Source organism: Melanerpes formicivorus, unplaced genomic scaffold, assembly GCF_026170545.1.
Source record: "Melanerpes formicivorus ecotype bairdi unplaced genomic scaffold, bMelFor1.0.p_v2 SCAF_61, whole genome shotgun sequence".
NCBI lineage: Eukaryota > Metazoa > Chordata > Aves > Piciformes > Picidae > Melanerpes > Melanerpes formicivorus.
The window spans coordinates 1887518-1899565 of NW_027142413.1; the positions used below are offsets into that span (position 1 = coordinate 1887518).

General features: G+C 42.2%; 1 protein-coding gene across 2 annotated transcripts in view; it reads right to left on the bottom strand.

Moving 5' to 3' along the window:
* The window catches only part of TRIO (trio Rho guanine nucleotide exchange factor), a 258492-nt gene extending 246507 nt beyond the window's left edge, over positions 1–11985 (bottom strand). For both annotated transcript variants that reach the window (XM_068161994.1, XM_068161996.1), the window contains exon 1: positions 11860–11985. In XM_068161994.1, coding sequence (XP_068018095.1) covers positions 11860–11974 — 115 coding nt within the window. In that variant the 5' untranslated portion in view covers positions 11975–11985. The remainder of the gene's footprint in view (positions 1–11859) is intronic.
* Positions 11986–12048: the final 63 nt, after the last annotated feature.

The following is a 12048-nucleotide window of genomic DNA, read 5'->3' on the forward strand; positions in this document are numbered from 1 at the left end:
AATTAACATTTATGTATTTGACAATGTTTACATCTTGCTTCACTTAGTTTTTACTAGCATGGCAGAACTAACATGATGCTCAAGTGGCACAAATCAAACCCCAAGAAATTTAACAGTAGAGTGCAGTTGGGTTGTTTGTCCAAAAAAACCCAAATCATCTCCAAGTAAAGTACTTAATTTGCATTTGAAGAGAAGATGCTTTCCTCAGTGTGTCTATGTAACAAAGCAGCTTACATATCCTCCTTGCTTAATATTACATAATGAATTAATGCATTTCTACTCACAAAATAACTCTGATGTAACACAGTAGTAATCCAGTGTAGTCTCGTAAAACCAACATCATCTACTGTCATTTGCTAAGGCATTTAATGAGAAGTTTATGAAAACGTTAAACAATGACTTAATTAAAGTAGGATCAGGCCCGACTGAAGCCACCAAGGTGGCACTCAAACTAATGCAGCATTAAGGCTGCCTGTGTAACCCTTCTTTATTCAGTGTAGAACACATGCTGCAACATTCAAACTACATACTACTTTTCCATAGGACCCCCTGCTTATCTCCCCACACATAGTGGAAGTCCTGTGGAGATGAACACTGATGTCTATCATTGAGCTTATTGTCTTTTAGTCCACTGTCTTACTTATTAAGGAACAAAAGAAAGGATCAAACAAAAATTAGGACAACAATTAAGACAGCAAAAAGTCACTGGAAAATGATATCTATCCTTTCTCTAACACTCATCTCTCCTGTGGTTGGGCAAACCTCACTGAACTAGGAAAACCCAAGCTATGCAGTTTTGTACTTCAGCTCTGAATCTTTGTAGCTAGAAGAGGAGCCAGAACACTAAGTATTAGCAAAGTGGAAGTGAAAATCCTACCCCAAGTACTGAAAACACTCCACAAAAGCAAATTAAGGCACAGATACCATCTTGATTGCTCTGTATCACAAAAACCTTCCCTCTTATTCTATGCTACAGCAACAGATCCAAAGCCTGCAGTATATGCACAAAATAGGAACGGAGCTCAGGCAGATGAAACAATTTAAAGGCTGCACATTAAGTATTCTGCCTTAGTATCAAGGTACATCCATCCTTACCTTCCCACACTCAAGCACAGGGATCTGCCACTTTCGTTTTGCTCCCTAGAGGCTATCTACAGCATTATGGAGAACAGCACCTTCTTGCTCTTCAAAGCTACTCCTGTTGCCTCAGTGTGGACATAGAATATGAGCAGGGTGTGACTTTAAGACATGAATTTTCGTACAAGCAGAAACATCACAGATTAAGTAGCTGCCCAGCTAACTAATTAGTATTTCACAAGGCTTTTACAGCTTTAACTTTCTCACAGCAGGTTAACACAATGGGGACAGCACTTTAGGAGCATATTTGAAGAAGAAAAAAAAAAAAGGTATTTTTTAAATAGCAGCTCTCACTCTTTGCTATAGAACAATGTCTTTCATAAATGCAAAGTTTAAATTGACATATTGGTATATACCCATGACTGCTGATAGGTCAGGTCATTTTGCTACAAACTGTTCATGACTTCAACAGATAATTTGCTGCTTGATTACTACAACAATAGTTGTTCCAAAGACATCAAACCTGTTGAAAACAAGCTTCCAAAACATTCTCAGGCTCCTCTGGAAACACAAACAAAAATGAAAACCAAACAAAGGCACAACGATATACAAATCTGCCAAGCCAACATCCTATAGCAGACAATACAGTAAGGAAAGGGAAGATACTAAAGAAAACCTAATGTTCCTATCTTGGGCTTGGAGGGGAAGACAGGTATTGCTTGAAGTTCGTCTAGTCAATGCTACTATTTTTATCCATAATCTTGTATTGCACTAACTACATTTGTAAATATATTTTAACAGTACCACTGTTTTTCTGACAAAGTAAAAATGTGGACTATAATTCACCTCTCTAATGCAAAGCTTAGCATTAGGTACAGCATCACGAAAACTGCCTTTCACCGGCAGCCAGCAAACACTAACTCGCCAGGATTCACTTGTATTGGCCACATTTCAGACTGGAAAAAGCCAGTTTTTAGTTGGCAGTATTGTGTGGGCTGCCCCATGCTTACTGCAAAGTTTACGGTATTGCTCCAGAAAGGAAGAAAAATTGCTTACCTTGATTTTTATGGCACTACTGTTACTACTGTTATCATCGAAAGGCAGTAATCTAGGACACCCTTGCATATTAAGAGTTTATCCAAAATTCTCTTCCATCACACAAATTTTACACATTTGAGTTTCTTTTTTCTTTACCACAAAGAAAAGCTGATGGCTTCCAAACTGGGATTTGTGGCATGGCAGAAGACCTTTTTGGACAGCCAAATATCAGGTCTTAAATGTTGAGGTTATCACCGGTTTTTACACGTGGTTCAGACAAAGGCAAATTGACTCATTCCTTAAGAAGTGAAGGGGGAAAGTACTCCTCTGTTTTTAACCTCACAGATACTGTTTCTAGTAGGTAATGGCTTAAAACTTCTGTTCCGTAGGGTCAAGAAATACCATTTCCACAAATGAGAAAACCTAACCCACAATCCGCTTTTCCAAGGAAACTGTGCTACAACAATAACCAAGAGATGGTCAGACTTCTCAAAGCTGTCTATATAAAGCTCATGAGGTGTCTTTCCGCTGCCTTGGCACAAGTCTTCCCCTGAAACTGTCCACTATAAAAAGTTTAACAACAAAAACCCACAAAGAGCAACAAGCTTACGCTACTCAGGTAGGTCACAACGCTTTAAATTTAGATTTATATTTAGTTCCTCAATTCCCACCAAGAGTTCAACTCAGTAAACTGATCTATTTTTAGCTTTTGACTCTTTTGGACATTTCCTTCCTTCATCTGTGTAAATGCGTCACAGCTTCTCAAATGTTTCCCTTTGGCTAGGGAGGGGTGCATCTGATTCCATACTTAAGAAAAACAGCTACACACACATACACACTCAGTGGTTATTGTTGGCTGAGTTGCACCATTGTTATGAGTAAAGGACAGCCAAATCTGACTCCAGTCCTCACATTGTACTACAAAAGATACTGGTCTTGCTGCACTGCCAGGTGAACACCATATCATGGCAATCCTCTGCAAGGATCACCACGAGCCAAAATATATTTTATCACTTACTTAAAGGGAGGCTCGACTTGGCTCTGCTGCCTTGATAATTCAGTAGACAAACGGCAGAATTTTCCCATAATGGGAACAGAGAAGCCACCAAGGCAAGAAATTCAGTTCAGTGATTGCCCTTGTTTTCCTTCCAAGGACAGACTTCCACTACATTTGGATAAGCTGGTCTTCTATTTTCTACTTATTTTTTTAATCTAAAGCATCAACAAGCCAATTATATTTGACCCCATCCTCCCATCTGAAAAGGTGCCACTGTCCAAATAATTTTGTTTGGCTTGTCATTACTGTCCTAACAGAAGCCTGGCTTGCATAATCTTCTGTCAATTAAGTAATCCACAGCACTGATTTCTTCTTTGAGCTTTACAAGCCATAGCAAGTTCAAGACTAACAACTATCCTTAACTGCAGGAGTACTTAACACACAGGAAAGCTGACTTGAAGGGGTGCAAAGCAGAAGATATAGCTCTAACTGTCCCTTTTCCATTCTTTTAGGACCAACTTGACGCCCAATATGCTACCAAGATATGCAAAGAGAGAGATACAAGCTTAGAGATTAAAGCTTTATTTTTTTAACAAGCAACAACAATGGCTGTTTGGTTTCATAAACAGAAATCATACCCTATTTGATTTCCCTCTAACAGAAGGAGGTCTCTAAAGAGTGGGTTTGAAATCCTAAGTCTGATTTTCATTACACTGCATACTATCAGCTTTTGTGTAGGACCATTCAGTAAGCTTCTACCCCAATTCACCTGAACTTGCTGAGAGCTTTCTACCTTTTCTCTGCGCATTCAGCTGCAGATCTCCAATTCAAGAATTATGAAAGTCAAAGACATTTAAAATTTAGCCTAAAATTTTTAGAGAAGCATAGAGAATTCTTATGATCTCAGAAAATGGTATCATCTTTGCACTCAACTGCAGGAACCAACAATTCCAACATCTAGTGACATGACAAACATTTGAAGAGTGAAGGACTACCTTAATGCTGATAGAAAAAATCACATCCAATAGCATACAGCCAAGTCTACATAATGGGTGCAACAAAATCCTTTATGTAGCATGGAGGGGTTAGCCAAGTAATGTTTAGTATTTAAACACTTCACATATTCCAACTCACTTCTTGGGATATTCTTGATCTATTGCTCTGCTGTTCTTGATGTATCCTCCCTTTATTACCTGGGCCAAGTTTTAAATGTCACCTCATTTCATCCCAACGTTTAACATCTGCTTGGACTCTGAAAACAAACAGTCTCCAAGACTTCAACTTTTGAGACTTTTCTCAAGAAATCTCAGCAATAATATTTCACACTGTTTAATGGCTTCAAAATTATTTACCAGCTATGTGACAATCACAAAGCTTAATGGAAAACCTCTGACCAAATGCCTTGACAAAGGATTTCATAGGCTGCAGGTTTCACTGATGCACAAAAATGCAAGAATTCAGTAAAAAAATCTAAAGGGTTTGGATTTTAATTCCATGTTTCATGCAAGAAATAAGGTACAGATTACATAAAAACAACTAGGTATTTAGCATGTCCTTGTGAGCCCTACTGGCTATAGCATATTTCCACGTTCATTTTTAGCACTTAGGAAATCTCACTTTGCTGTGACCCCAAATCCTCAGCCTCTAATTGCTAAACAGTTACATACAAAGCTAGCTGCAAATCACTACTGGTTGTTTACACAGTCTGCAGACACCTCTCCAATAACTATTACTGCTCATACATGCACTTAGACTACAACGAAACGTGGTTAATTAAGCCCTGGGTACTTTCACAGATGACTAGAACACACTGGGGTTACTCATAATAGTCTTGTTCAGTGCCTGCCACCCAGAATACTTTCTCCAATTTCTTGTTAGGAGGATTCATCATATAAACTGACTTTTCTAAGCAACACAGAATATTTAATTTGACACTGTATACACACATATATACCCCCATACACACTGCTAAAACAAACCTTCCTGAATCTTAGCTTCATGTTCTGACTCTGTCACACAAACCTGACTTTTACACAGATGCCTAGGAATTATCTAAGCACTCTGTTAAAATAATACATTATAAAGGATACCAAACCAACCAAACTACTGTCATAGTTCAAGTGCTGGAAGCTTACTTTTCTTCCTATCATTTACATCTTGCTTCCTCATCATGTTAGGCCCTGAGAGACAAAAAACTTAAAGCATTTTCTCATCTTACCATAAAGGTTCCTTTTTCCTCTTAGGAAAAACCCACCATAATTACAAAATAGTAATACTGATTTCAGTTCTTCAGTAAGATGCATCTTACAAAATATATTCAAAGTACCAGCAAGATATATAGCTCAGTGTTACTCAATAGGAAAATCTGCTACATATTTGCAGTGGTTTTTATTAAGTGCTACTGCTATTTATGCATGGCAGTAACAGTGACACAGGAGATCAAATGTATTTGTCTAAACAAATTGAGAAGACTCCACTCAACCTTCGAAAACAACCTTTTTTTAAGCAGGTGTACAATTAGGCTATCTCCTCCTCTGTGCAATCACAAGGCTGGGATCAACAGCTCCAGTTTCAGATGAGTTGGAGCAGCCTAAAGAAGCCACTGGAAAGGGCTTTGTATCTTTAAATCAATCTTGCCATCGTTTGGTGAAACTCTGTGGACAAAACTCATTTAGGTCTGTCCTCTTTGTATATCAATATACTACTCTAGAGGCTGAAAACTGGATGCTTAAAGTACTGTAGTGTCTACTGCTAAAAGCACTTGAGTTGTTCCTTGTCATTTCAATTCCTCCTCCTCAATACTGGGTAAGTGATATGTTTTCTCAAAACAGCAGTATCCTTCCTGAAGGAATATGACTCAGCTTTGCAGATCATCAGTATTACTTCACCAGTAGTCTACTTCTTGAATTTGCTGCACCTAGGAAAAATGTTAAGCTAAACAAACATCCCTCTCCAAGTCAAGCAAATAACTTTATGAGGACAACAACCAAGTAGATGCAACCATTTTAGCCATTAGATTTAAAATATCCTGATGTGACCTTTGATACTTTTATTTCACTCAGTAGCTTTTTTTTATTATTATTCAATTCGGTTCTCACCAACATCAAGCAGAAAAATTACTTTCCTTGGTTCTCATTAAAATCATAACCCACTTTCAAAGAATATTCCTTAACCACCAGTCATTTCCAAAGTTTCAACTTGTCCTTCCTATTCTTACACTTTTGCTGACCACAAACAGCTATTTCAGTGATCCCACTTCATTCAAGCTGCAGACCAAAATCACTGTGCAGCTTCACCTTTTCAATAAACCAACCTAACAGTTTGCATCTAAACAGGCTCATTTGGTAACAGTAGACATGGTTTTAATTTTATTTTATTGAAAAACACCAGAGCACAATTAATATTTTCTCTATATATTGGGATAGGGAAAAGTCTTTGCTCGGATTTTGTTTACCTAGATGGTCATTTCACATGGTAAAGCTGCATAATATTCTAGGTTTCAATTTCATACTTCCTGTCTGCTATGTTGCTGTGGGACATGTTTAACTGGAGAGAAATCACTTCTTTAAGAAACATTTGCTACCCACCTTTTCAACACAGTGACCAAGCTCTGCAATTAGTGAAAGCCTCAGCTGAATCAAATCTTCCTAATTCAGTTAAGGTCTCTCTGAGCATATGAGCAATTCATGCCAGCTCAGATGCACTCTCATGAACTGGCCTGACTCTTCTTGAACTCCCATTTGCCTTCCACTACAAATGTGCTTTTATCAACTGTCAGCTATCACAGATGTTACAAGTAATTCTCTGTCCCCTCCCAGAAACATTCATGACTTCTGCCTCTGACTCTTTCAAATACAACCTAATCTCTTTCTCTGTCCTTCACTATCCCCAGAGAAGTCTGGCTGTTCCACACTAAGCCAAGTTGCACAACAGCTGCTGCATTTCACACGATAGCACTGTGTGTCTCATTGTGCCAGGAAATGTAAATCCAATAATGCTATTCCCAGAGTTAACTTCTCCATTGTAACTTCATTGCTTGTGTAGTTATTTTTGCTCTGCATACTGCACATCAGCAACTATCTAGGTGTGCATTTCCCTAGGGAGTTTTTCTGAACACTGTTTCATACACACATACTTTAACCATCCTATTAAAATGGGTGCTACTGGAACTGGGATTCAGAACTTCAGAAGAGGACTCCTTTTTCAGCCCAGGTCAACCAGTACTAATGACAGCCATTCTCACTAACTAAAGCAACTCAAAGGACAAAGTAATAGATTCTTGAAAAGCTGACACAACACCTTAAGGTATTGCATTGTTAGGGTTTTTTTCTTTATACAAATGCTGTTGTCACTCCAAGCCACATGAAAGAATGGCAGCTTATTTCATATATTACATTCTCTTCATGCTCACCACTTCTTAAATTCCTCAAACACACCTCAGCTCCTAACAGTCACAGGCCCAAGAATCGGTATTTGCAGCATGAAGATATGTGGGGTACCACCAGTGCTACCTGCAACACTTCACTTTTAGCTAATTCTCGCTAGATATTTGTCACTACTCTGTATCTACTCCAACTGCCATGCCAAGTAAGCCACAAAATACAGCTCTGACCACCCTCTTTGTACGTTAGCTACTATGTCTCAGAAGAAAGTGAGCAGCAGAATTACAGAATTACAGGTTGGAAGGGACCTCCAGACATCATGTAGTCCAGCCCCACTTCTAAACACATTGACCTAGATCAGGTTGTACAGGAACACATCCAGGCAGGTTTTGAAAGTCTCCAGAGGAGATTCCACAACTTCTCTGGGGGGCCTGCTCCAGTGCTCCATCACCCTCAAAATTATGTACTCAATGTACTTCCTACATTGTATATTCTGCTTCATGGGTTTAAGCTGAAATTTGGGCTTGTTTCTTATGTCCAATGCCTATATTTTACCCTTGATATACAAGCTACGGTGACTTTTTGTTGTCAGTATTTGTGAAAACAGATTGCTGCCATTCAATACTACGCATGTGTTTTCTTTTCTGTGGAATCTTTTCCCTCCTTCTCTCTCTTCCCCTCCTCCAAGAGACTTTCTCTACTAGAGCAGCATTTTCAAAGTTGTCTACTAGAATCAACTTTTCCAGCCACTACCAAACAGAACACTAATGTAAAACAAGCAAGACAACAGTATATAAAATAGTAAGATTAGGAAGAAGTAAAACATAAGTCCTTCCTGTGACCTTGAAATAGCAAAATTCTGAAAAAATCCTTTGGATTTTATCTTTACAGTATTATTTTTAATAGATATTCACCATTCATTATTTAAGAGGGGGAAAATAAAAAATTCTTTTTTCATGATACCCCTTAACACTTCCTATGTGATCTCAGCTACTCAACCAATTATCAGTCCAGGCAGCTATAAGCAGATTTGCTTGAACACAGATTGATCCATGTCTCAAATCACTAGTACTTGCAGAAGCTGTCAACTACATGACCATAATAAATTTTAGCATACTCACATGGACATTTTGATACCTACACATATCTTAAAAGAAAGTCACCAGGGCACATTTTAACATGAAAAAAAAGGATGCTTGTCTATACAACTTCAGCTTGAAATGTACTCATGTCAGTTTACACAGTCATTTCTAGTCTCCAATTTACATACAGGACAGAAAGGCACTTCATACAAGCACTGTGCTTTCTCCACCAAAATGCAGTAACACAGCATAGCACTCAATTCTGCTTCTAAGCAGTTTTACTCCTAATCCTGCAACAACAAAGATGACATCTAATGAGGTGTTCTTGTCTTTTCAACTTCAAATAATGAGATTCAGATACCAAACAAACAGTGGAAAGTAAGCTGCCTCAATTTCTTCCAATCCCAATAAAGGGACTTTTCATTTAAATTCAAGACACACAATCTTTATGTTTTCATACTACCACCTCACTTCTAGTTCAGCTGCTTTCTTCACATTTCACAAATAAATTGCAATTGACTTTACATAACCAAAGTGAAAATTGGAAACACACACATTTCAAGCTAGCTGCCATTGAATTATCTTAACAAAACATCTTCCAAATAAAGAAATCCTCCTCTTTATGCTGCTTTAGTTTTACTTCAGGCTTAGTCTGGAAAGAGGAACGCAAATAACCCCACTGTCAGTTCAACTGACCAATTTAACTAACTTAAGACTAGAACTGATCAAGTGGGGCTTTTTGGTGGTGCGGTTTTGTTTGGTTTGGTTTTAACTCCTGGAAAGCACTGTTACTTTTTTACTCAGTTTCTCTTTAAGTAACAGTCACAGCTTTACCGACATTCTCTGCAAGTGGCAGGAAAAAGGAAGCATTTGTCACTGTGAATACTACATCGAGAAAAGTATTGTGTACTCCCACATACAACAAATGAAGTTTTTTTGCTTGTTCATCGATTGCTGTGCCCATTGTACTTCACTGAAAAAAAAAAAGTGCCTCTTGTTCAAATAAAGGGAAGCTCCAGAGATCTCTTAATAGACCATTTCCTTATAAAAGAGCAGATCATGTACAGAGGCAGAGTTTGAAGAGCTCTTTTCAATACCAAATACTCATTAAAAACATGAACATATTCCAACATAAGTCTTAGCCCAGGCTGAACCAGATAATATCCACATGTCTATATGGAAATGAGAATGCCAATTGTTATAATATGCTCTTAAGAGTTTTTTGATAAGCATTTGACATGTCCTTCTATTGCTTTAAGATTTCTGGTTGCTGCCAGACGAAGCTCAGAGAAACTCCTCTGTTATCCAAAGTTATCAGTATGAGAAGTCATCACTACACCACTTACAAGCTTATCAACTCTGTGTCATCCCTCTTCCCACACATAAATGTGCATGTTGACTATTAGTACAGCTGGCAAGGTCTTCCAAAACTGCAAGATTACTACGCATACCCAGTTTTAACGACACCAGATTGTAAATCTACTGTTGGTAATTCCTTTCTTTCAATGGGATTGTTCCCTAAGAATAATAAAGCTCAATCCTTCGTGCGTGACAAAATCCACCAGGGCCAGCATCTTGACTGAACAAGGAGTTTCACGTTAGTCACCATCATGCGAAAGATGTTGCCCAGGGAGCACCAGATCCTTAAGAGGGGATGCAACCCCTGTTTGGTTCATTCAAGCAAATGCAGCTCTGAAACCTGCTTCAGGGATGCCTGCTGCAAATCACACCTCCTCATTAAATCAAACACATTTAACAGCAAGCACTGAGCGCCAGCATTTTCCCCCTTCCCTCCCGGACTTTGCCTAAAATCCCAATTAGCACAGCTTTTATTATTACAGCCATCTTTTTTTTTTTTTTTTTTTTTTACATACAAAATTGGCAACCCTCCTCATCTTTCCAGTGGCGAGTCTGAATATTCCTTGCACGCCGCTCCTTTTTAGGCATCCAAAGCGAGCAAGTGCCCAGCCCTGCCCTGCCGCCCCGCCCGGGAGCGATGGCCGGGGGTGCCCTCGGGGGCGCGGAGCGAGGGGAGGAGCCGCCGCCGCTCGGGGCAAGGTTGCCAGGACCGGAGGAAGGCTCAGCCGCTGCCCAGGCAACCCTGCCCTCCCCTCTGTCCCCGCCACCATTCCCCGGGGTACAACATTTCGGTGGCGGGGGGTAGTGGCCTTCCCAGCTTGGTTGCGTGCCGAGAGTAAGCATTAAGGGAGAAAGCGGCCTCCATTTTTTTTTTTTTTATCCCGGCATCCTGTCAACAGGCTCCCCCTTCTCCTCCCGAGCCTGGCTTACCAGCTCGGCAGCGCCCGAGAGCCGCTACTGCCCCGCCTCAGCCCAGCCACAGACACCCCTTAACGTGGGCTTCGCTTTTTGTCTTTTGGTTTCCCTTCTCACTATATATAACCGCTTTCAATGCTGCCCTCTCCCATGCTTGCCTTCAGTCGCCACCCAGCAAGCGCGGCACCGGCAGAGCGCGACCAGCGGCCCGTTGCCTTTTATAGCGGTGTCATCTCTGCCCGTCTGCCTCCCCGGAGGCCCATTCAGCGCAGCCCGCTCCCCGCAGCCCTGCGGCACGCCGTTCCTCTGCCCCCGCTCATCCTCCCTACCCCCTCCGGTGCCGTGGGATGCCCGGACCCGCGGTGGCCCCTTCGCCTGAGTCCTGCCGCACAGCCCCCGAGGGGGCATTTTCAGGGGGGCCGGGTCCGCCCGGCGCCAGGTGGTGCCGTCCGGCCCCGGTAAACATTCCCGTTATCGGGCCGTCATCGGGCAGAGTCGCACCTGTCATCGGCGACACTGCCACGGGGCAGCACTTAGTCCCCGCAGCCGTCCCAGCCGAGTCAGGCCGGGTCGCCAGCCGCACTTGTTATCACGCCTCGTTTCTGCCGGCGAGGGTGGCGTCTTGCCCGCAGAAGCGCCCTTAAGCTGCTGGGCCTAAGACGAAGCCTTGCCGCTCCCAGGCACGGAACGCGGTGGCCCGGCTTTCTATCTCGCGGCCGCCCGGGCAGGCCGCCCCTGCACGGGCCAGGCCCCGCGCCGCCGCCTTCCCGAGGCAGCGCAGCGACGCCCCGTACGGACCGGCACTGCCAAGGCGACTTCGCCGGCAAAGGGAAGGTGAGCGTTCGCCAAGTCCACCTGACAAAGCCGGTCGCCCTCGCTCCCTCTACCAGCTGCGAGTGGCAGACGTTGCTTCTCTCCACCCTCAGCCACCACCTCCAGCCGCGGCCTCGCTACTGTCCTTTCCTTCCTCCACCTCCTCCCCCGCTCTCGGGACGAGGCTGCCACTCACCGGATCGAAAGAACGCCGCGATGTCCGCCGAGTCCTTGGCTGCCTCCTCGGCCCCTTCCCCCGCGCCGCTGCCGGCCGTGGTGGCAGAGGAGGTGGCTGTAGCGGCACTGCTCATGGCTGCTGCGTGTGGCGGCGGCGGCGTCTCCTCTAGGCAAGACCCACTGCGAACTCTACCGCCCCCTCCACGGG